Source organism: Anarrhichthys ocellatus, unplaced genomic scaffold, assembly GCF_004355925.1.
Source record: "Anarrhichthys ocellatus isolate YVR2014 unplaced genomic scaffold, GSC_Weel_1.0 scaffold8, whole genome shotgun sequence".
NCBI lineage: Eukaryota > Metazoa > Chordata > Actinopteri > Perciformes > Anarhichadidae > Anarrhichthys > Anarrhichthys ocellatus.
The window spans coordinates 9,257,234-9,283,639 of NW_022280038.1; the positions used below are offsets into that span (position 1 = coordinate 9,257,234).

Below are 26,406 nucleotides of genomic sequence, written 5' to 3' on the forward strand. Positions count from 1 at the left end.
GAAAGTCCCTGGACAGGCTGCTGTCCTTCATACTGTTTTGCATATTAGCAATGAAAGAACTGGTACATACAGGAGCGGTTCTGAATTGTACATGTAGTAGGTGGGATTTTAGGATCCAGGGGCCTCATTACAAAAAAATGGCCTCACAGCTTGTCTTATCTTAGCTAACATTTCACAAATAATTTGAGCACAACTGTACAAAAGCCTCTCTACTAATGGGCTTTTAGTGCGCGGCCTCTTTCACTTTGAAGGAAACCTGGCAGTAGAAACCCGGTGAGAGATCTCAGAGGATGCAGCCAACCCAAACTAATATATAATAGCTAGAACCGGAAGGTTTACACCAGCAGCAGCATAAGTAACATCAGCCATTGTGATTATCTATCTGCAACCCAATGTAGTGACATGAACTTTCCCCATCAGGTCCACGCTAAAATCTCTGCTGGCTCTTTAGATCCTCGATAGATATGTGAATAAATCCGAGTATCTGCAGGAGACTGACATGGTTATTCATTAACAAAAAAGGCAAACTAATCACACAGCGCCACCAGGTGGCTGCGAAAGCGTATATAGCTTGTGTCATTTCCAACATGCACACTTCAACACTGACTTAAAAAAACAACTCGCCTTAGTGACTTTTGCAAAGTTAGACTCTTGCCAATCCCGCTGGTGTGCATGAAACCGCAATCAGCAAATTTGGCTCTTGAGACTCGCTTGGTAACGGTTTTCATCAGAACTGCATCATAAAAGATGCGTGGTGCAGAATTAACTGGCTGCTGTGTATGTTTATTTTCTCCAAATTTCCCGTGCTGTGAATGAAGCGGTGCATTATTTATGCTTCCCGAGTTTGAATACCACAAAGTCCCTGAAGTGATTATCTACTGAATGAGACATGTGCCGAATGACGCCAGCCCCGACTGCATATGAAAAGCATTATCATTTAGTGATTATTGTTCTCCCGATGTTACAGGCTGTGGGTTTGAGATGGAAAGAGGTCACATATCAGGTCCCCCGGTGCTTTTAGAAAAGGTTGTATCATTAATGGTTTTACTCCCTTTGGAGCATATACTCATTCTGCTCACAAGCCTTTATTCTTGGAAACAAATTTGCCTATTTGTGTGTTCCTATATATCTGAGTTATATTTCCATTAAGAATTCCAGTGCACATATTCTTCAGTGGCTTCCCTTTGGAATAACAAGCATGAATACATTATTTTTAGCTACCAGGGATTTTACACCAATTTAACTTTAAAGGTTCCTTCAATAAAAAGTCTCCAGTAAAGGTCCATTCAGTCATTGTTGTGGCTTTTATAGCAGTAATTGTGTAAAATTGTTGAAGTCACAGTTGGACAGAGTACAAGCCGAATTATGTCTCTGATCACTCAGAGGAAGACGAGTCACGCAGGACTTCTTCCACTGCAGCCAAGCATCGACATCTCTTAATGAAGAGGCTTGTGAGGGGTTTTGCTCTTCAATGGTTGATGGAATAACTCTGTTAATTAAATAGATTTGTCTTTGTAAAACGCAGTTGTCCCACTGAATTTATTGCGCACTCTGCTGAGAATCACTGGAGCTGTTAACATGTATCCGGTTCTCATTCAGTTTGCTAACCAGCTCATTTTGGTGTGATATATTTTCTCTGTTGCATCATAAGAAAAACAACCCAATGTCACCCGCAGATAAAACTGCAGCTCTGCTGAAGTGTGGATTGGGATGTAATGAAAATGTAAGTTTAATTAATAATAATGCATAATGTAACTGGAGAAGTGTTGTGCCTGACTCAGAATATGAGTGGTATAACATTAAATAAAGTAAAAGGAAAAATATTTTTCTCAGTTATGAACTTTTTTTAGGATAATATGATTAAGATTTCACGGTTGTTAAGAAACAGAGTAATTTATTGCAATCATGTCAAAATCCTGTCAAAGCAATTCCTGCCTGCTCTTTAAAAGAAATATAAAATATTTAATATTCAATCAAATATTCACAGCCAAGTATCATGCATTTTGTCTTGTACACGAACATTAATATTTGACTTGCCAATGGAGGCCGATATGGCAAGCTGGTGTTCAAAGAATGGTTGATGTTTTGGGAAATGCACTTATTTGCTTCTGTACAGACCTTTTCGATTGTTTTTTCTATGTTGTAAGTTTTTTACCAAGTGTAAGGGGTCGATACAACTGATCTTTTATCTCTGTAACCTATGCCCAGGGACTACACATGAAAATGAACTATTAGCTAAATCTTCTACGATATAGGCCTGTGCATTGTCCCTTCTAAATAGACATTAAATAAAATAGGCTGGCATCAGTCTTTACATCAAATTCTCTGCCAGAGCACAAACAGGCAAACTTCCTTTAATGTCAAGAAGATATGTAATAATATAAGTAATGCAAAGAGCATATAAATGAAGTCCAGTGACTGTGTGTCATTTCACTTTCATGTGGGGTGAATCATATTTGACTTCTGAGGATTTTGCCAATAAATGTTATATGGTTCTTGGAACGAAAGTGCCACAAACAGAAACCTTAATTTTCTCTGAAAAATGTTGAAATCTGAATGCATTTAATTTCTCATATATCTCCACATAAATAATGCCGAAACACCAACTGTCCTAAATCCAGCTCTTTCCTGGCGTGAAGACAGGTTCACTGCTGTTTCACAGAGATCCATCAAGCCACACATATGTGCGCAGACACAGTGCTAGTTCAAATCCGTGCTTCGTCTATTAGTCAGAACTGTCTTTATTTTACACAGTGAGTCAAAGGATGTGAGCTAGCCTGAAAATCAACAGCTGGGGATGTAGGGAAGAAGACCATGATCCGAAACAGACGAGAACTTGGAAACTTCCAGTGACTCAACAGCACTCGTAGTCTTTTTTTAGGATTTCAAATAAAAATCCAGATATCTGACATTGAGAAAAGAAATGTTGAATAGCAATATAAAACAAACTCTTCTAAGATGCCTCAGATGTTACACCTTGAGGAAGGTTTTGGACAAAAGGTTAAACTTTTCAGCTGATCCAGACGTTGGAAGGTCAAAAAAATTAAACCGATTTGAAATTAAATGTTTAGATACGTTTGTGTCATCGCATTATGAGCATTAGTATTTTTGTCTCGAACCAATAAAACGTTGTGGTTGTGGTTGGCGGTGAATGTTAAGTTGAACAATGCTTAGAAAACAAATGGCATCATCAAGCAAGGAGAACTGTCTGATCACAAATCATGTAAACTAATTATGCTGCATTCAAATCAAAGTGTAACTCAACCCCGAGGTCTGATATAAAGTTCAATGCAAAATTGAATTGAGGAGATGAAACCAGGCCCACTTCCGTATGACAAAACCTTCAACGCAGCGTCGACAAATACGACCGGTACAGTAGCTTGGAAAATAGCGATATGGCATGGGCCACTGAATTTGATGGATTTCGTGTTTATCAGACCACACACGAGACAAAAATGACACCTCGTGGTCACTCCACTTATGAGAGACTACTTTGCAATTTTCAGCAATGCAGATTTATTAATATTTAAGAAATGTCAATATTAACACCAGGATTGAGTGTGTCATCACAGCACAGTCATATAATTTAGTTTACAGTTTACAGCTTTAACTGTGCATTTACTCTAATGAACGGCAAAACCAAATTACAAACCAAGAAACTTCTCATTTTATATCCTGCACGTCTCTCGGGGACAGTAATTCATGTTTTAACATCCCCAGTGTGGAAATTGCTATCAAAAGTGGATCCACGTTAGCACATCAGGACAGAGGTTGACCTGAGGCTCACACACAGTAGAACCACAGCGGGGGGGAAAAAACACATATATTACAACATTTTCCCAAGTAAAACTGAATTACCAACTACTCCTATACTGTCTTTTGTAATGACACGGACATCGAGTGTGCAGACAAATGGATTTGTTCTTGGCCCATTATCTCAGGCTGAAAAGAAATAACTTCATTAGCTGGGTTGCTGGAGCAGGAGAAGATCGACACAGGGACAGAAAAGGGAGGGAAGAATAAATGTGGACGGAATAAATGTGGCAGAAGTAAACTCAACTCAAACAGTTAAACAAAATTAGAATCGCAAGACTGGAAATACATTAAAAAAGCATGTATGCTGTGTCTGCAAACTCTAACAGAGCTCACTATATATATATATATATACTAAGATATAGCTACTACTGCCTTTCCTCTGATTCCCAAAAGTCACACAGTATAAAACCATACGAACATTATTCAGTGATAGTCCATGAACCAGACCCCCGAAGTGTGTCCTTCATGCTAATTATTATTTATGCATGTTATACATCATTATAAAGCTCTTTGTGTGCATTCAGAATTTTCATATTTGCATATATTTGTCCATTGCAGCGTTGGAGGTCATAGGTCAAATTCGGTCTGGCCTCAGTGTCATGAAAGTTTGAACGGTAGAAAGATGAATGCCTATAAGCTTTACAATGACATACGTCACTCTGCGTTGGTTATCCTCTTTTATACTGGGTTTATGTGGGAAAAAAGGAGTGACGGCACATATAAAGCTGCCATTGCTGCAATGCTATCCTGCATTTTCCAACACAAGGAGCATAGACCTTTAAAAAAATTCACTATGAGACATGGTCCCTCCAAATTGGCACAACCAAACCCCCTTGGCTCATGGAATAAATACAATTAACATGGTTAAAACAGCACTTTTGCTGACAAAGTGTATTCCCACTTAGTCTAACTGAAAGATTGCGGGAAAGACTGTACGTGCTCTGCAGCCAAATTTATTGTGGACATTGTTTAAACTGCTGCCTGTCTGAGAAGTCCACCCACACCTAACTGGATAGTGCTAAAAAGACCTTGAGAGATCCAAAACAATGATCCAACACATCTGCACATATGGCTCATGATGTAAATGATTTGTTCTGCATTACAGTTTATATAAGCCGTGTCTGAAGGCTGGAACGGCTCCAGATTCTGCCGGTGACACATAAAAGACTAACACTATTTATTACAGCTGCTAGAAGGGAGAACCTCACACTCACCAGCGCAGAGAGACACGTTTATACACAAAGAAAATGACAGGAGAGTCGACTCTGCAGATACAAAGGACATTTGGTTTTTACAGATACATAGTTTGAGGCTCTGCAAACAAGACCATACATCTTCAGCATTGGCCGTCTTCCTGCGGTACTATCTAAATCCTCCCTGGCCCACAATCTGTCTGGAAATACAATAGATTCGCTGACTAGGAGAAACCACCGACAATGAAAAAGGATAAGAATGAATATTGGAATTTCTCTTTGCGTTACATTTTTACAGTCTGAGTTGCTGAACAAACAGACTCTTAAAAGTCAACATGATTTATGATGTCACTGCCACCATCCAGTCACTGGGTACGCTGGGTCATCGGGGTTTTTTTGGGCTTGGAGCAGAGTGCCAGAGGGTTTTGGGAGAGCGTTGCAAAGTATGGTGTCTGGATATATATTATTTGAACTGTGACAAAACATTTTCATAGGATATTTTTGATCATGTTAAATTGGGTGAAACTGAGTGTTGCAGAATTTTCAGAAGACATTTCACAAAATGTGTCTCACAAGAAACAGTAGTACAATACTGTAGTGCACTTTTTTATTTATTTGCATCACAGGGATCAGAGCAGCGGCAAAGAAAAACAATTCTCCGGGCAGATAATATGGCCGACATCTTCACATTAAAAATTTGACATCAGGGAGACATTGTCCATCAACACCAAGCATCATGATGTAAACACAGACTGCACCTCCTCTCGTCCCACCAGAGTCCTGCTGTCCGCCCGTCAAGTGCAGCTTGATCCTGGATGAACGATGGATCCAGGTCTTTGTGAAGATGTGGGCTCAACAGTCACCGACCTCCTGCTGCTTTCATCCATCTTATGTTCCTGCGACCGGACATCAGCCAGCAGCATGCTGGGTATTGGAGTAGCCTCAGGTCCTAGCTGGGTTAGCTTAGCTTCCATCTCGCCTCTCCTACCTGGGGCAGTTTGGTGGCGTTAGGGTCCGACGGGCCTGGCTGGTTGGTCGGCCGTGGAGCGGTGATCGTCTCAAAGTCCGCTGCACTTAATCCCAACGCTTCCTTTTCAGATGTTGATGAATGTATTCTGTGAAATGCCACTAGTGAGTTCAGGCTGGTCTTATCCAGCATTTGTAGCTATACCTACGAAACATAATTTGCTGTAATTCGTACACACAAACAATGATTAAGTTCATCATTTTTTAGCCTCACACTCATTATTTTGTGATAGTTTCCCAATATAATGACATACAGATTTGATTTTCATCACAGTGGCAGCAATGGGCTTCCATACTGTGGATCATCACCTGCCCCTCATTCCCTGTCATCAGGCACTTAAGTATACCTGCCCATTGTCAGGTTGTTTAAACTGCCATTACACCATTGTGTTTCATCCATCTGCTCCCTTTCTGCCTGCTTGTTTGTAGGTTTTGATCTCTGCCTGTTTTATCCTCGTGCTGCTCCCGTTAGGACGCGTTTACCTTTTGCCGACAGCCAACTGAACATAAACCAAGTAAACCCCACTTTCATTTCGCCTGCTCTGCCTCTCTGTTCTGCTGTTTGACACACAAACACCTACCAGAACTGTGACAACAAGTGGATCCTTTAATGAGCATGCTCTGAAAAACATATATGAACAAGGTTTCCAACAACGTATTAGAGTTCAGTACAGAAGTTGGCCTCAGTTGGTCCCAGAATAAGTCAAACTCTTTTTTAGAATCACAGGAAGCATTCTCTGAGCTGAATCACTCTTGAGTCAAGCTCAGTTTGGGGAGCAGAGGTTTGCCAAACTGGGATCCGATCCCAGCTTGGTCAATTTAGCTCAACATTGGAGGCACTTTATCGCAAATTAAGTTGTAAAATGTTTGTATGTATTGTACAGAATTTCATCCAATTTCCAAACTGAGGGAATACTCCAGCAGCAGAAGACTTGTTTTATGTTTTATCTGTAATGCAAAAAGAGGGAGGTATAACCGACAACGTTAATGTACATGTCCTGCGTGAGTAGGTGGAGTTCTCCTCTTCAAAATGATTTAATGTAAATGTAAACGTGCCACAAAAGAGTGACACACCCTGAAACCACCATGACTTCATTTCCCTTATATCTTTTTGTCCGACACCACATTGAAATTCTCTCTGCAGAATAATGTCACAGGTCAGTCACTGTTACAAAATGCTCCTCCAAGCTGCCACTCTGATCTCTGACAGCATATTCTCTCGCTCTCTCTCTTTATTTTATTTTTTCAGTGGAGTCGGCACTGCAGGTTTCTAATAAAAGTGGAGTTGCACACATGCTGAGGCATCTTATTACTGTTGGAGTAGAGAAGTGTAATGTGTAATTGTAAAAACCTCAGAGAGGTGGGAGCTACAGTGACACTGAGACAGACGGCGTCAAATTATGCTCTTTCAATTATTGTTATTATTGAGGTTTAGATACAGAGATTATATGAGCAGTAAAGCATTTCTCCACATCATAAATCAGACTGATGCACATTGCAGACCCCGTATGTAACATAGTCACTCTGTTTATGTATTTTATTTGATCAGAATCAAACTGATTTATAGCCAAGGAATTTGTCTTGGTGTTTTATGAATTATTCGGAGATCTAACCCACATATTTTTTTTGAAGAGGTTTACCACTTAAAACTGGTTTTGCTCTGCTCCAGATCTGATGCATGCAGGTCACAACCCTGACTGATCACTCATGCAGTGGAAAAATGAGAGCAGGACTCCTCGGAGGAAGGTGGTGGTGGTAACGTCTTGTCGTTTCCACTGGAAAGAATATGCACATGCACGTTGAGTGGAATTGTGGTTTTTAGCAAAGTAGATCACTCTTGAACACGTTAGGTCTCGAGATATAAGATCACATTTATTCCTCCCCTGGGGCACTGCTTTTTCATGACTGTAGCGGCTTAAGCGTACTGGAAAGAGCATTAAATGGCATTTCTTGGATCAACAAATTAAAATGTGTCTTCTGCCTTTTAACACTTTGTTGGGATTCTGTTTCAATACTGGAACATATTTCATCTTTGTTTTCTTTTATTTATTTGTTTTCCCCAAGAAGGTAAAACTATAATCAATGCATCAAAGGGAGAATCTGGACAAAGTATAGGTCTAAACTCAAACAAAAGCTTTTTCGACTCTCATTACTCAACAGGTGACCATCACGTGTGTTTCTACTTCCTTTCAACCAAACTAGACTTGTGATTTGAAGCCAGCGGGCGACTGAAGAACAGGTGGTCACTGTGTTTAAAGGAAGTTCAGAGAGCATGTTTTTACGTCTTCCGAATTCAGCTTGTGTGCTGCCAGCTACATAGACCAGACATACGCTTTACAACAGGATTTACGCTCTGTTAGATGATTAAATAAAACAAAGATCGATTGCAGATTTACAAAAAAAAAGCAATTAAAACCTTTTGAATCCAGTCTAAACTGTATTCTTTGATGTGTTTCAACTGTTGGGAGGGAAAAAGTGGAGAGGAAAGAGTCAGTAAAGAACTAATAACTAACCTAAATCTGTACAGGCTATATTTTTGGCAGTGGAGGAAGAAGTATTCAGAGACTTTGCTTCAGTAAATATGGTAATACAATATTGTGAAAACACTCAAAGTGTTGTTAAAGTATCACAAGTCAAAATGCTCAGCAGTAGCAGGTTGAGGTACAACAAATTTGAACTAGTTTCCATAAAGTTGAGCAGTTTAATCTATAACGGTGCATCATATTTTGTGATCTTATGTTTTGTATGTAAAATCATGATCTGTAAAGTGACTAGTAACCTTAGCTGAGGAGGAAAATGTAAACAATATAATATAATGAAATATAGTGGCGTTAAAGTAACATAAAAGTGTAATAAGTTAAGTATAATTGAATGACTTAATTATGGGTGTAGTATCAGGAACAGGGGGAGAAAATCCTGCACTTTTTGATGTCATTTGTCTTTTTCTCCAATGTGTCACGGAGGCATTTATGGTCATTTTTAAGATGTGCATTATTATATATCAGCTGCACTTTATTATACAATATTTGTGTGTTTGTGCACTAGTTGTTTTTGTACTAGTTAAAGTACAACTCGTAAAAAAACGTGCTCCTTAGTTCTGAAAGGTGTCTCAAATATTTTGTCCACCTACAGCAAAACTATTAAAACCCCTTTTTTTTGTATAATTCAAACAAATATGTAGCCTAATATAAAAGTCTAAGTCCACATATTGTGCGACATGGTAGGCTATTCTAAAATGATGTTTTATAAAAACCCTTTGAAATGACAGAGCCGTTGCACTGGATTGCGTTTCAAGATGTATGCACGTGGCCACTTTGTTTGTTTCTCAAAAGGCTATTCTCATAACTTCTCCAACCATCTAGCTGCGCCACATCGCGACGGTTTACGTGAATCAACACTGGTCTCAGTCAGTGAGGCTTCCAACGGCTCGGCTGCTCCAGACTGAATGCAGCTCTTTTCTTTTTTTTTAAAGTGACGGAGAGGCTGTAATTTGAGAGTAGCAGAGAGGTATTATTAGCCAAAAAGAACCGACGCGCACTGGAGACATCCAGATGTTGCGTTCGAGGCACCGAGCGAAGTCGGGAGTATAAGCTACTAACTGTTCATACGTTGATACATTTCACCGGCAGTGATGGACGCTGGCAGGCTCGGTTAACAAGAAGAAGTGAGGCTGTTTTAAAAAACACTTTTTTTTCTGTTTGGACAAAGAGGACATTGAGGTAAAAAGCTGCAACAAAGTCTCAACTTAACTGCGCAGTTTTGGACGTTTAAACCGGATTGAAATGTTTGTGTTGGGGATTAAATAGTCCGTCCGGCTGACACTTTCACTGAAATAACGTTTAAAAGTAAAGTTAATTTGGTATTCGTGCGTGTGTTTGGGACAACGTTTAGCACCATGGCTTTTCTTCACTTGCTCCTGTGCACCGGGATGTTGTCGCTGCCGACGTGCGGAGCCTTTTACCGCGGACCGTTACAACCGGAGATGTCCAACGGCACGTTTCATCACTACTTCGTGCCGGACGGAGACTACGAGGACAACGACGACCCGGAGAAGTGCCAGATGCTTTTCAAGATGACCGACGACCGAAAGTGCGGTCTCGGGGAGGATCAGGACGCGGTGATACGGGACGATTTCACCATCATCAAGCGACAGATCGAGGACTCGGCCCGGGTGCTGGAGGGCATCGGGAAGAGCATCTCGTACGACCTGGACGGGGAGGACAGCTACGGGAGGTACCTGCGGAGGGAGACGGCGCAGATAAGCGAGGCGTTCACAAACTCGGAGAAGTCGCTGCTGGAGCTGGAGGTGAAATTCAAGCAGAGCCAGGAGAGCGAGCTGAAGGAGGAGCACCGGCTCAACGACGACTTCCTGAGCATGGTGGTGCACACGCGGGACGTCCTGAAGGACACGGTGGACATTTCTCTGGGACTGAAGGACAAGCAAGAGCTGCTGTCTCTGATCATCCGCAGCCACGGCACGAGGCTGAGCAGACTGAAGAACGAATACATGAAGTTCTGAGAGAAAGTAGTCCCCACACTTTACGGTAGAGGACTATTTTTTTGTTGTTGTTGTGGGTGAGTGTGTGTGAGAGCACGAGGCAGAGACGGGGGTGAAAAAAATGAGCAGTCATATCAGGGATTTAAAAAAAACAAGAAAGTTAAAGGGCCAGTTGTTCCCAACTTTGGTTTCCTCCATTGGGTCAAAAAAGATACATTTTACTTAAAAAGATACATTTTACTTAAAAAGATACATTTTACTTAAAAAGATACATTTTACTTAAAAAGATACATTTTACTTAAATACTCGAGTATTTAATCAGTTCACCCTTTTTGTTGTTGTTGCTGACAAGTATTCAAATCAAACAATCTGATCTGTTTTGTGAGGAAAGATGTTCGCTGCACACAACTCGTAGTCATAAGGAACCGGTGATGAGCAGTTGCAGGTACACTGCTTCACTTTTAAAGGTCAGAAATCAAAACAAAGAAAGTTTGGGATCCACTGCTGTAGAGAGTATGTTACCATGCAGATACGTTCTGGTTGAATATGTCCAGGTCATGTGATATTTATCCAAAGCTCGATTACCAAAAGTGGAAAGAAGGCAGCTGCCCCAGGGGGCCCCCAAAAAGGCCACCCAATACTCGCTGCATATTAATTGTGTTTTGGTAATCTGGTTATTTATTACTTAAGTACAATATCAACTGGATCCCTCGTTGTGACCCGATCTCACGGTCCTGTTTACAGAGGCCTTATGTATCAGACTCTGTTTAAGACCTTTATTATTTTAGTTGATATTATTTAGCTCATGTGGTCCATATTTCCAAACTTAGTTGTGCTCCAGAAGATACAAAATTCCATGCATGTCCATTGGATTAATGGCATGCATCTCTGAGAGGGATAATACAAATCAAAACCTGGGGAAATAAACCAAAGCTATGTCTGTGGCTATAGGAACTGCTGGTAGTAAGAAAGAAAAATGTGTTGTTTTGAACTTTAGTAAGTATCTGACAGCTTACGTTTTATGAACAGACAATGAGGAGTGGGCAATATGGATAATATCCTCTTTCACATTCGCTTCAATGACATTTTTATATGATAATATGGTGATACATTTCCTGAAAAAAGAAAGCTAACTGAGAAAATTCCTAAACGATAAAACAACTAGAAAGGATGACCCCGCAAACTAAACTCATAACAAATCAAAGAACTTCATCGTATGCAAAATAATCATTTAACAACTGCCAAAAAAAGTGGTCGTGCTCAGTGATTTTGCAATATTCCCAGAGATATTAAAGAGCTGCCGAGGTATAAACGGTGTACCTCAACTATCTGACTGTGTAAATCATCATAATGCCCACTCATAGACACTGTAGTCATGGTGTTTACACACCATGCAAACACACAATAGTAGTTCAATCACAAATAACAGTAACATTGTGTGGCTTTATGGCTGCTCTGCTTGGTATATGGTCATTTTAGGTAAGTGCATTGAATTCACCTGGTTTGTGGATGTGTGTGTGTGTGTGTGTGTGTGTGTGTGTGTAAAACAACGGCTTCCAACATGAGTCAGCAGATCATTAAAGTGAGAACAGGAACTGTCAGCTTTCATAACACTGCTGTAGTCAGATGAAGGGTTTTCCCCAAAACTCATTCAGTCCTCTGTGACCAAAGAAAAATAAAAAATCCAGAGTGAGGAGTGAGTTTTGGACACATCTGGACAGCCTGTGTGTCAGTGTCCGTATTCACGAGTGAATGCTATGTGCTCGGTTTATTTTTCACCCAAAAAGTTGGATAAATGAGTTCTGCAGCCGGGACGATCCCGCTGAATGTTTCTGAGAATATCAAAGAATGTTTACATATGGACACCTACGTTGTATTTTTAATTTTATTTTTTGCTTTATAGGCTAGCAGCACAATTCTTTACTGTCCCGGTGCTAAAGGTTGTGACGTGTTTTTTCACAATGCGAGGCCTCTACTGTGCTGCTCTGCACAGGCAGTATAATCTTGGAAAATGTACAGTGTGTTATAAGAAGTAAGCAAATACTGTGAGTGTCAATATCTTTATTACAAAACACCCATATATGTATTCATTGTTTATATAAAGTTTTGAAATAGAGCCGCATACATCTATTCTTGTTTAACTTTTTTTAAAGATATGCGGCGAGATGTAAAGACATTGACTGATAAGACTGCAGGCAGCACTCGTGGACTTCGATGTCGAACACTAATCGGATTGTGTTGTGTCTTCTTAAATAAACAGTTTGTGTTTGAAGTGTCGTTGCATGTTTGTTTTTTTATGGCAGAAATGAACAAATCTATGAGATATTCCTAAATAAACATGCTATGATTTGGTCTTTCCCACTATTATTGACCTCCTCTAGGAGCTAATGACGTAAAAAGTGAGATTAAACCGTTTCCTTATTTTGCTAAGAGTCACTGTGGAGTGATGTTAGACCCCTCAGGTTGTAGCACTATAACCACTGGGACTGCACACTGTATTACCACATGCTCCATAATGACAAAGTGCTCCTCCATGTTTGCTTTACAAGGCTTTGAGGTCTGCTGTAGATTATACGGACAGCCGTCCTGTGGGTGCTTTGAAGGAAAGAAGACCGGTTGTTGGTATTTACGACAAGCAGAGATGTAAGGAAGTCGTGTTGATGGCGGCGGTGGTGCACCTTACAATCAAGATGACGTTATTTAGTACTTCGGCCTTTAAAAGGTCACAAATGCAACTGAGTCAAAGGGCTTTAAAACGTCACGAGTACTCCCGACGACTCCGCACTGTATTGAAGAAAAGTGCCAAATGCTGTATATCATGTAACATTGCAAAGTGCAGTGTGACGGTTTCGACTTTTGAGCCCACTGATTGCGTTAACGATGAGGCAACACAAAAGATGCATGAAACACATGTAAAACCTTTAGCCTACATTGTATTTTTTTTTTTTATTATTTTAACACCTAATTCAAAGAAGGCTAACCTTTGTTGGATCCTTTTAATTGGTGATGGCAGTTTTAGTATCATTTACAGGTTGGTAGAACATTGTGTACCTTCTCAAGGGTACAGCCAGTATCCCAGACAGAAGTATTGACAAATAATAAACATATAAAATCAAACACAGGTTTTCAGCGTTGATCACGTCTCTTTTATCCTGCTACAAAAAAAATAAATAAAGTGAAAATACATTAATATACTCGATTCCAGCAATGATATTTGCATTTATGTTTCAATCTCTCTCTCTCTCTCTCTCTCTCTCTCTCTCCAGGATCATATGAAAGTTGACTGTTTGCTTTATCAGCGTTGTTGTTGTTGTTGTTGTTGTTGTTGTTGTTATTAAATGTGTGCAGATGTCAGCTGCAAAGCTGACTGAGTTGTAATCCTCACTTACCCTTTGAAACTCCCATTGCACCTTGGGTGACGGTGAGTCGGGTTAATAATTGCAAAGTTAAGATGATAAAACCTCTGCTCAGATGTTAGCAGGGGTAGAAGAAGGTTCTGCACATCCACTCGTCATCTTTCCAGGTACCGGTGGAGGAAAACTGAAAGAGGTACGACCGAACACACAAAACGTTCACTTATATTACTTTTAGTGTAGAATAGAGAAGAATAGTACTTTATTCATCCCCAAGGGGAAATTTGTGTTATGAATAAAGTACTATTCTTTAAAGTATTGATTAATGTGCAGATGAGTTTCTTTATTAATTTAGCAATGTGAGAAAATAATGAAAAATTACAAATATACTTTCTTAGAGCCCAAGGTGGTGTCCTTAAATTCCTTGTTTTATTCAACAATCAGACCAAAACCCAAATATATTCAGCTTACTGTCATATATGACAAACTAAAGCAGCAAATCCTTACATTCCTCCTCACGCCAGCGAATGTAACGCCAGATAAATAACAGACGTTGATCTCCAGAATATTGTCCATGACTGAAATATGTCAACAACTATTGGATGGATGGCGATGAACTTTTGACTTGATCCAGGAGACATTTTGTTCTATTAGATGGGCATTACATTTTAAAGATTCATGTCGTATCAGCGTTACTGTAATTATAAGTTCTCTCTCTTTCTTTCATCCACCGAATATGGTGTGAATGTTCCATTTGCTTGCTAAAAAAAAAGCCAATTCAAGGTCCCCAGAGGATAAACCAATGATTTTGGTAATGCCTTTCTCATCTAGAACCACCAGCAGGTCGATGTCTTTCTTATTCAGCATTGGGGTTATTGTTCAACTCACATGTTCCTTGTGTTTTCACGCTATTTAACAAATGTTATCCTCAATTGCGTCAAGGCTAAAATGTTGTCCTCCTAGATAAGCTGCCATTGTAGCAGTACTTGATCACTACTTGTTTATTAACACACCAGTGTTGGCGTAGGAGTGAACAGTACAGCAACGGTCTCGCGGTGATTATGTCATCCTCGTAGGATCAACCTTTCACCTACTTCCTCTCTCTCTCTCTCTCTCTCTCTCTCTCTCTCTCTCTCTCTCTCTCTCTCTCTCTCTCTCTCTCTCTCTCTCTCTCTCTCACACACACACACACACACAGCGGCATCAGTGGCGACGCTCGTGGGGAAGAGGAACCCAAAATATATATAAACACAGGTAACGTTAAAACACTTTGACGGCTTTTTGATGCCACTTTAATACACGAACGTTAAAAAGCCGGTAAACCCAGCTGTGGCGGAAGGTTAGCCTCCCTTGTTAGCTTTGAACTGAAAGTGTGATAAATATAAGCTATATATATATATATATATATACATGTACAGCGCATGCGTCAACTAGCTTAAGCTAGCAGGTTAGCTCCTGCTTTAGAAAGCTACTCTTCTTCTTCTTCGCCTACTTCTTTTATGTGATTTCCGGTCGCAGTTTGAAACGACACGACTGTTTATTTATCAGCGAAGATGTTGTCAGCACCTCGATGTAACAAGTGAACTACACTCCGGGTTAACTTGGCTCTTGTGTCTCTGTTTTGGTTTTTAATGGATGTAACGTCATGTTTGTGTGCCAATCTGTGACGTCACATCGTAATTAGCTGTGTTGGTAGTTTTAAGGAAACTGGAATGAAAGGGTTCTTTTTAACGATATACGTCACTAGAGGCTGCTACATTTAGCTCAACACCTGTGCAAACAAGCACACTTTAAGACGAAGCGAAGCTAGACCATGTATTGGGTTTAAAAGACTACAGAAATGTGAGTATTTGCAGCTTTTCCTCGTCTCAGTATTATAGTGACTTGGAATATATTTGGGTTTTGGACTGTTGGTCAGACATATGATGACATCACTTTTTCTGATTTAAAAAAAACAAACAAAAAACACAGCAAACTGTAGACCAGTTTATTTATGCAGTCAGTTGCAGCCCTAGTTTTAGTTTTCATCATTTTTGGGGGCTACTATAAGCCACATGGCTCAACAAATCCGTACACAGGTGCAGGATTATTGATCACAGCACACTTTGAATATGTGTTTCTTAAAATAATGCTCCTGTTTTGCACAGCAGCTTTGTCCAGATCTTACCAGCACACAGTCAGCAGACCGATGTACGAAAAATACTCCGGTCACAACTTCACAAAGCCCCCGTGAGAAAGCTCACATTTTGAACTGTACCCAATGATTTTGGTTTTGTTCAAAGCCAAAACGTTGCTTCTTAAATGGGGTGTTAGAATTAAAGTCACAAACTGCTGCATTATTTAACCTTTTTCACATTAGTTCAATTTAATTATATGCCGCACAGACAATTTTATTTGCTGAGAACTGTGACATAAGTACATTTAGCTTTAATAGGTTACTCCTGATGTTGGTAACTTGATACATTTGTTTTATTATACACCCCTTTCTCCAGAAAGGCCGAGATTCTCCTCGTGCCACAAGTCTGTGGCAAGCGTCTGTCAGGACAGCTGCGAGTACTGACCGACAGACAGACAGATAGATAGTGTGGGCCTAATGTAGGCCTATTTGTAGACTTAATAATTACAATATGCAATACTGCTGTACAAAACGGAATATTGTTTTGTTACTACTACATTTCACTTCATAATATATACCTTAACATTTATAATGTACCAGCCTTTTTTAGTTAATTTACTTCATTTTATTATGTATTTTATTCCTTTTTGTTTCAAAACCAGCGAAATCATACTTAAATAACTACAACGTGGTTACACTTTTAAGGATGTATACAGTGGTGGCTCAGCTGACATGTAACAACAATGGGTGCTCCCAGTAAATGTGGCTCCGCCCTCTCAGCTCGGCAGCTTCTTGACGGGTGCCGAACGAGTGCCGCTCCCTTGCTTGCCGCTGTCCTGACACCTGAGTGACGCAGTAATCGCACTCCCTGTCTCTCCCTTCTTTCATTTTATGGCCTTCCTTTCTCATTAACTGCAGTGTTGGAGGCCCTCTCTGATCTGGAGACCTAGTTGGCTGAAATGTGGATGAGTACATTTTCACGTCTCGCCCTGCAGAGGAGCACCTCTGCGATGGCCTGCCAGGCTCTGAGGGCTTGTCGTAGACCAGGACGGGCTGCAAGTCCACTACCCTCCTGCCTGACTTCAATGCAGCTTCGCGGGCAGCAGACGCTGGGGTCTGCCTCCCTCCCTCTGGCTCAACACTCGGTGAGGAACGTCCAGGCTCTGGATGAGAAGCGGATGATGGAGGTGGAGTGGGAGGATGGAGGCCACAGTCTGTACCCGTTCACCTGGCTGAGAGACAACTGCCAGTGTCCGCTGTGTACGCTGGACTCCGCTCAGGCCCGGAACCTGTTGATGTCTGATCTTGACATCCACACTGGAGTCGACGTCGTTGAGGTCACCAACGACAACAAGGTAGGCCGCCGCCATTATCAGACTCGTTCGTCAGGGTTCACGTGCTCAGTACGACGTTCTATATCAAACCCTGAGGTGAGTTTTTGCAGAAAAGACTTAAGCGAGCAGTAGAGTAGTGAGGTTAAGAAGCGTAGAGACAGAGTGAATGAGTGAAATAACAACTTAATGCTTCATCCACACTCTCTTATCACAGCTTTAGAAAGCACACTGCTATCACCAGATGAGTGACAACTTTGTTTGGCTCATTTTCCGTTTTTCGAGCTGCGACAGCACTTTACAGCCCCTTAGCAACTATCAACAATCAACATTGTGTTATATAGTGGTCAAATAACCACAGAAAACTGTTCAATCAGCGTTCTACTCCTGTTCTACTTCTACGGGTTTGGCTCTCTACGGTCAAGATTTATTGACATGAGAGTTGATAAATCACTTAATTCATCAACCGCAAACTAATATGCAAATATTTTGATCGTCTATTAGCAGTTTAAGTCATTTTCCAAGAAATAATGTCAAACATTCCATCTTCTCAAATGGAAGAATCAACGGCCGTTCCTCCTCTTGCATCTTGTTTTTATTTAACATTGTGTAAAAGTTTCATGAAACTTGTTCCACTTGACTAATGGCATTTACACTTTGGTTTGACTGTTTGAGGGCAACTGCCTGTTGATGAACTGTGAGGTTAGACAATCTCATTTCGGCAGAAGCACACGTTCATTCTGACCTTCAAGTCCTCCAAATCAATCAGCTCTTGAATGCTGCATCCTTCAGAGGTCCCTGAAGTGGGACACGGCTATAAACGGATTGCTTTGACACGATAGTGCTGCCAAGCTACTGTGTGCCATTTGCTTATGTCGACAAGAAATGTATGTAATTATGTTTCCTGTATCAAGATTCACTCGCTGATCTAGTATTATAGTAAACATGTGTTAATGTCTTCACGTTGGCTTGTGGCTATAGAGAAGATTAGATGGCTGCATGGGCCAAAACAAACAGTTTAGAAACAGCAGATGGTGGACATACGAATCCAATCTTTTCATTTGATGTTTTCAGATTTTCTTCATTGTCAGGCTGGTTTTCTGAGTTTTTCAGCTCGTCATGGTTAAATGTTGTGTAACAGTGATACTCGGAGAGGTTAGAAGGAGATGTACGGATCTAAAATATTATCTTCCTACGTAGAAACCTGTGGAGCTAACATTAGCCGAGTGTGTTAGCGTATCATTAACTTACGTTAGCACTTCTATGCTAGGCTAGCTACTGAAGGTACACTAAATATACACATATGTACGTAAATGAAGTCTGTAAACCATCAAACATTCTAAATGTTATCCTTTGTTATAGTCATTTATAGGGGTTTTTTCTCACATAAGACACAATTCAAATGATTAGGAAATAAACAAATCTTGTCTTCAGTAGTTTTAATGATGTATTATAAGATGTATAGAGCTAGTGTTAGGAAGTTTAACAGGTCATAATTCATCTCTAATATATATTTATTTTGTTGTGAAAACATCTCCTTCAAACTACTAGATTTATTAAAGTTTCTCACCAACACTGCATTTTATGAGATTTCACATGAACACATCATGACAACGTTATAATTTACCTTCGCCCAATACTCATTGTCACTGAACAGAGCCTGAACGCATCATAATGTAACTGAACGCAACCTTCGTTCGTTGGCCGTTAGCGATGCTGCCATCGTCCTCTCAATTTAAACACAGACTGTTTGTGTACGATGTAACATTATCAGAGATCGGCGACTAGAAAAGCATAAATGCCGACGTCCTGCTCGCATATTTTACTGAATATTAGTGGACAACGATCATCAGTAAAACTTTATTTCACACTGCTTGCTGCTGCTAGCATTGTTTTTTAAACTTGTGTTGGCTGCTGAATCAGTTAGACATCCTGGATATATCCTTGTATTAGACCCTTCTGTCTGCTTCTCTCTAAAAATCACTTTTTCCAAGAAAATCGTTAATAATTCATGGAGTGCAGTTAGTGACAGTGTGGGCTCCATGGTAGCTCCGACAGCTTGACGGAGTAGCAGCGAGGGGCGGGGCTTAGCGAAGGGTTCAATCGGGATCGATAAGCGTTCATGTCTCTCAACAGGTGTCCATTGCGTGGCCCGACCAGCACACCAGTGTGTTTGACGCAGAGTGGCTGAAGAAACGCTGCTTCTCTGCTGCTGCCAGACAAGCATTAAAAGAAGAGCTTTTCCTCAACGGTGAGTCCAGCTTTTTATTTTGTCCATCTGAATTTGAAAGCATGAGTCGGCATTTTAGAATTTCATGTAAGGGAATGAATTGAGGACCACACCCTAAATGTAGGTATAGCTGCTGCTAGCTGGAAATCACTCATCTCCCCCCAAATGTATTTATAATGTGTAAGTGGTAAGACAGTGGTGCTGTACTAATAAATTAAAAATGAATACACATAATGCATTCAGACTGCTGACAAAGGGGCCTGTACTGATTGGACTGCACTGGTCTGAAGCTAATTAATACTTTCTAATTGATTACCCTGTTATCGATCAAATAGATGGTTTTTATAGGAGGTCATGAATCACAACGCAGCTGTCTTAGAATTAACAGGATGAACAAACACTCATGATTTACGGCATTTCTGAGAACAGTAATTTCATTACATGAAAAACAAACAAGCAGGCCGTTGAAGCTCGCCACGCACATCACTTTCCATACGGTCATACTTTCACAGTTATGAACATTATATTTCACTCTGGATACACTCGTGATTGACAGGTTGCTTCGTCCGGTCTGGGAGTTGTCCGTGTTTTCAGTTGACGAAAGTTAATTGTAACATTTTGGTTGCCTAAAAAAGTTTTATTCAGCGCTCTGTTGTAACTAAATGTTTTATTCAGCGCTCTGTTGTAACTAGCTCTACCGTCTCGTGTCACTTTTGGTTGCAAATTTATAATAAATTTTAAAAAGAGACGGCCAAAGTAATAGAAAAAAACTCTCCTTTCCGCACATTTTCTTACTCGGTACCATAACAGGGTTGTTAAGGAGGAAGGTTTTTTTTTTTTTTTCTTCTTCTAAATACTGGAAAGAGAACTCATTTTACAGCACATTTACAATGACCCAGTACGTTTTACAGTCTGCCAGACAGCAGAGGAGAAAATTAAGCCGTGGAACAAGGTAGCAGCGTTTCAGCGGAGCGGGGGATGGACTGTAGTCGGGATTGTGTACACACACACACACACACACACACACACACACACACACGTGGTCCTGAAGGACCCACAGGGCTGAGTGGCTCCTGCTCGGTTCCAGACTGATTAGACTAATGTGTGTGTGTGTGTGTGTGTGTGTGTGTGTGTGTGTGTTGCAGAACCTTTCCATTCATGTTGAAGTGTAAACGGATCCCCCTCATAAGAATTTACAGACAGATAGTCATTATATGGAGTAGATTATCAGAGCCAGGAGTGCTCCTGGAAGACGCCGCTAAGCTCAAACACCAAAACACAATACAAGATGATGTTGCACAGACACACACACACACACACACACATTCTCTCTCTGTCTGGGTTTAATTATTTCCTCCTGCCTAAAATTCCTTGCACCGAAAAAAATACCCGGAAAAAGTTCTACTTTCTCAAAAAAAGATGGATGATGAACGTTCACTTGGGAGGATTTTGGCTCCTGTTCTCGCTCTTTACTTCTCCGTGACGTAAACTAACTGAAGCGTAGTCCACAGTTTGAATTTCTGTTTCCTTTTTCATGCCGTGCACCTAGATGTTACAGGCCTGAGTATGCCTGTTAAAGTGCTCTCAACGGTGAAAGTGAAGCACACGCGGGACACTGCGAGGTCAATATGAAAATTGGAGCTCTGGGGGTATTATTCAGCCTCCCGCTTTCATGACCGAGCTAATGTTTTTTTCTTCTGCTTTTACCGTTTCTATGGAGTCGTGTAACTCAAACCGCAGTATGTAGCTCAGCGGCAGCTATTATTGGAGTGAGACATGGAAATGGTACTATTCAAGGACACTTATTTCATGATATTGAAAATTTTTAAATCTGTATTACACACAAATATAGAACGTGTTTTCCATCATTCTCAGACAGAACATTTTACTTTTAAATGACTTTCCAGTCAGTTCCTCAGTTCCTCCTTTTATTTTCAAATGTCTGCTGTAGCGTATTGGATGCGATTTGTTAACATCTCTAGTTTATTGTCCTTGCACATGTGGTTGCATGTGAACATCGGTATACATGCGAGTCTCATTCAGACCCCCTAATGCTTCTGCCATATGGAAAACTGATTCAAGAGTCAGGGTCAAGAACAGGTCTGCATGTTCTTACCAAACACAAGCTCACCGTTGTCAGTGTTTCCTTCCTTGGGAACGAACAAATCCCCGAGCATGTAGGTGTGTGTAACCAGGAATGAAACCACAAACTGCCTGGTGTTTGAGACGGAGGAGCTCTTACAGACAGTCTCTAATATCCCAATATACAGTTGTTATTGTTTGGACACGATATTTTTAGCAATTTAGAAGACGTTTGGTAGCTTTGCTGGGTTTTTTACGTTTTTTTTTTTGCAAAAGAACATATTGTTAGACAGTCGGGCTACCTCTTCTTTGGGCCTGCCTTCATTCGGGTATCGTTTTATTTTCAAAGGGCATGAACTACAGGAAGTCAGTTCAGTCCCCCGCATGGTTGTTGTTGTTTTTCGTCAAGGTAGTGGCATGGCTCCAGGGCTGGCAATGTCTGTTGGGTCGAGGCAGAGACGATTGGTTAAGATCAGGCATCAACCTCCAGTAGTAAGGGTCAGGATAGACCATTTGTTAGCGGGTATGGGACCTGAACGAATCAACTATCCGGTACCTCGGCGAGCATGGATGCCCGGCCAATCCTAGCCCTCGAATGCTGCGCAAGGCGGGTCTTGCCAAGGAAAAGCAGTGCGAATTGATAACGACGCGTCTGTCGGTCGGAAATGTCCATTCACTACTGGACAGATTTCCATAAATTTTGATTCAAACCTTTGTGTTACCCTCGGGATGCACTGTAGTAACTTGAAGGGATGCCCTTACTTGTCGTGTGTAGAAATATATATATATATATATCCTGTTAAATCTCTCAACATCCGCTACTTGGATTGGCAGGAATTTTGGGGGGATTCAACTAGGCGGGTCAGAAGACGGCTGCTCGGTGTGGGAGGATCTCCTCATGTGACCTCTCCCCAGTGCTGGCTGGCCCTCCCTGAGCCACATTTCGTCTATGCGGCGCCCTGACCGCTGGCTCTGGGTCGGCTTGGAAAGGCGTGGGGTGAAAGCGGCTTGCGGCTTCGACCGAGAGCCACGGAACCCCATGCTCAGTTAAAACTGTGCAGTGTACCCATTCATCATTCAGCTCTAGTGTTAACAATCTGAGATGAAAGTTTTTGCTGAGGAGACTAGCGCAGCTAGCTAGCAAAGGGACCTCAGCGGCTGAGTGCCCGTTCTAATCATTGTAGGACATATAAGCAGTGGACGTAGTCACAGTGAGATCACCCATTGGTTTGTGGACTTCTGTTTTTGAAGCCTCGAGGTCAGCATTTTGGCCGTCGCCATCTTGTTTTTTTGCAACCCAAAGTGACACGAGAGGGTAGAACTAAGGACAACAGAACGCTGAATAAGAGACATTTTTAGGTGACCAGAATGTTAGAATGAACTTCCATGAACTGATAACACACTGTGACGGGGGTTAAATCTGGAAGACGAAAACACTGACAATGCTGTGGGAGTGACCTGTCAATCACATTAGCCCCGCCCTAAAGCATACCCTGCTTTATGGTCTGTTTGACTCTAAATGGACCATAATGTACTAAATAAACATCATGCTGTATTGAAGAAGACTTGAAACTAGAGATTGAGACCATAAACTCACGTTTACAATGTTTACTGATGTAATAAATCAAGAGAGAAGTAGTCATTTTCTCATAGACTTCTATACAACCAGAGGAGTCGCCCCCTGGTGGACAGTAGCGAGAATGCAGCTTTAAGGCACTTCAGCATTGGCTTCACTCGAACAAATGGTTGCCGCTTTGGTCAAATATTGCTAATATGGTGACACATGCAAGTACCTGACCATATAGGACACAGTGCACAACTTTGACGATGCAGTGTACAATTATTAACACAGTTTGTCATATTTCCTGAAAAATAACAGTTTTGGACATACAAGCTTTTCGTCTGACAGCTACGCTGCGCCCCTCACGACCTTATCTTCAACGACTCTCCCTTTCACCAGTCAGATATGCCTGCCAGATGCTTTTCATATTTGAACCGTGTCATCGTCTCGGGGCCTCCCAATTTGCGCTTGTCATGTTTATTTAGTCGGGGAGGCAATCATGACTAATTTCATGTGACTGGTATTTAAAAGAGGGATGTGAAACAGGTTAAATGGAGTTTCAGAATCTGTAGAAATATGCCCAAACACACAGCTCCCAGCCGTTTCTCACACACTCACCCACCAGCTCACATCGGTAGTTTGTAAAAGGAGTCCGTATTCTAGCCTTCTCTGATTGAGTAAACTGTTTGAATCGCTGGCCCTCAATGGGGCATAATGGCATGTCATTTCCGCGACAAGTTGAGTCATTTGCTGTGATCACTTAGAATAACTGCAGCAAGTTGTGCTAATGGGGGTACGTACCACCGCCCGGCCTTCTTTGGCCTCCCTTTCCCATATCTTGCTGCTCTGCAGGTCAAAGCCTGTTTACTTCACTCATTTGCAGAAGGTTTTTGTACCTCATGGCCCTCTAGTAGATTGCTAATTTTGTATTTTAGTAGCAGAACACAAACTCAAATTGTGCTCCGTGTTTCTGATAAGACGATTTAATAAAGTTTATTTTATCCTTCTTATTAACAGCAACACTGCTATTGTTTCTACTTGTTGAGTCTGTGTGTGTTTATCTGTGGAAAGATTTTGTCATCGCGAAAGCGTTCCAACCCGAGCAGTCGGGAAGCTTAACCGGTGTGTAGTCGGTATCAAAATGAAGGTTGAGGGTTTATGCCTTCATGCCTGAAGGCATCAGTAAAAAATAAACAGTACGATAATAACAGATTCAATAATAACATTCTAGAGAGTTCATTCTTGACCTTTGACACAGGAGTTTGACAGTCTGTGGCTCCTCACAGTGTAGTTTAGTCCAAGAGTTTCAGAATACAAAGTATGTAAAATCTTACGAAGCTCCGAAAGGACTTCATGAAATGAATTAACGGGTAATGTGTTAAGAGATTGACAGAATGACGACACTGAAGGTGTGATGAGATTTCTCTCACTGCAACAGCTGCTCCTGTTACATCTTCCTCTGACCTGCCAAAAAAAACACAGCTCCTTTTACTCGTCGCAGCCAAAAAACGTGAAAAATATCTAATCTTCAGCGGTAGAATAAATACCTCCCTGCTCTCAACTATCTGGTCCTAACCAATCGGAGCATTGTGAGAATCCCTGTGAAGTCGGTCTGACAAAGGTCATGCATGCCCTAAATACGAGGTGGAGAATGTTCCCCAGCAGTGTGTACTTTATAGGACAGTGTGGCACTATTTGCTGCAGTAGGTAATACATTTAGATACCAACCAAGACAGATGATCTGTAGCAGACCCTGACAAGTGTAATATCTCAATCTGTCATAAATCAGATCAAGTTGATCCAGCGCTCTACTGCCTGAGGACCAGAGGAAGCGCAAACATCACTCCCGTTACTCTCATTGCATGTTTCTGTACAGATTTACCTGTGAATCTATAGAGAGTCGTACTTTGGAAGAAGCTTTTATTGTTTTTCAGGTGCGTGGTGAAAACATTTTGTGTTGCAGCTTTTAGCTCGAACCAAACCATTAAACTCAAATCCTACTGTCCACATCCACTTAGCCATGGAGGTCAGTGACGCGTTATCACAAGGATCTTTTGAATTTCTCTTTGTGGATGAACGTTTATGACCACGAGCAGTTTGCGCGTGTCGATACTTCTGCCTACTCAGACACCCGGTGTCGTGTGAACAGAGCGGACTGCACACCTGTGTCTGCCGAAGGCCCTTCTGTGAGTGGTGCATGCTGGTATCTTTGAATTTTAGGCCGGCTTTTAGTCAGTTTAAAGTTTATTTTTTTAGGTTTTCAGATGCGTCCGTTCTCGCGAACACCATCTCAGAAACATGATGATGAACTGATTAGAATTTGGTGGTCAAAGGTCACTCTGATTCTTGGCCATGAATCAGGAATTGATATGCTAATTATGACAATTTCGCACAAATATCTAATAAGATAAAACGATGAAGTGATGACATTTTGGACAGACATGGACGTAAACTACATCACGACTGGTTGGAGAAGACATTCAACTGTGAGCCGGTTTGCAATTTTATGCCATTACGTTCTTATTCACTTTTTTAAACTTAAATCTTTATTTCTTTTTTTAGATCAAGTTCTGCATTCTGCTTCATAGCCGTCTCTCACACTACTTTGCTACTTACATACATTTGTCAGTGATTTGCAAAGCACGTATATATCTGCACATACAGCACCTGTACAGATAAACGCGCTAGAGATAAAGGTTGAGCCATGTGACTCAAAGCGGCGGAGGTCCATCCGTGGAAAAAAACTGTTTTCCAAAACCTGACGGTCTGTTCACACATCATTTCACACATCGCTTCAGCTTAACCTTCTTTTCCGAACACGTGCTTAAATGTGCGTGTGCATGTGGTGTGTTATCAATGGAATTTGAGGAATCTAAACTGTAAGCGTTCATTCGTCTAAATGAGCTTTTCTCATCGTGAAGCGTTGCTAGACTCAGATCTGTCCAACATACCGGTGGTCGGCTAAAGCCTCCACATATCAGATGTCTCTTTCCAGGGAAATTAGGCCTCCTTTCAACAAATAGCACTGTTTTTCTCTCTCTCACTCACACACACACACACACACACACACCCACACACACACACACACACACACAGAGAGAGAGTTATTTTTTTCACAGTATATTCCTGTATCCTTCACGGATCAACTATATTTGGGTTAAATCCTCTCTCTTTGTCATCTCTTTTGAAATTTCAACACC

General features: G+C 41.1%; 2 protein-coding genes across 4 annotated transcripts in view; both read left to right on the plus strand.

Annotated features, from left to right (window-relative positions):
* The first annotated feature begins 9,476 nt into the window (after positions 1–9,476).
* On the plus strand, positions 9,477–12,954 carry fibinb (fin bud initiation factor b). Its single transcript, XM_031848650.1, has one exon. It carries the CDS (start codon positions 9,931–9,933, stop codon positions 10,552–10,554), a length of 624 nt encoding a protein of 207 aa, XP_031704510.1. The 5' UTR covers positions 9,477–9,930; the 3' UTR covers positions 10,555–12,954.
* A 911-nt stretch (positions 12,955–13,865) lies between these two features.
* The window catches only part of bbox1 (butyrobetaine (gamma), 2-oxoglutarate dioxygenase (gamma-butyrobetaine hydroxylase) 1), a 20,722-nt gene continuing 8,181 nt past the window's right edge, over positions 13,866–26,406 (plus strand). The window contains exons 1-3 of one of the 3 annotated variants that reach the window (XM_031848590.1): positions 13,866–14,082; positions 16,998–17,357; positions 19,470–19,584. In XM_031848590.1, the coding sequence (XP_031704450.1) occupies positions 14,005–14,082; positions 16,998–17,357; positions 19,470–19,584 (553 nt within the window). In that variant the 5' untranslated portion in view covers positions 13,866–14,004. Of the gene's footprint in view, positions 14,083–15,062; positions 15,141–16,920; positions 17,358–19,469; positions 19,585–26,406 lie in introns of those variants that run through there. The other 2 variants (XM_031848592.1, XM_031848591.1) reach the window with 2 other exon arrangements.

Coding starts and splice junctions, on each gene's coding strand:
- fibinb (XM_031848650.1), top strand. CDS start 9,931: ATGGCTTTTCTTCACTTGCTCCTGTGCACCGGGATGTTGTCGCTGCCG.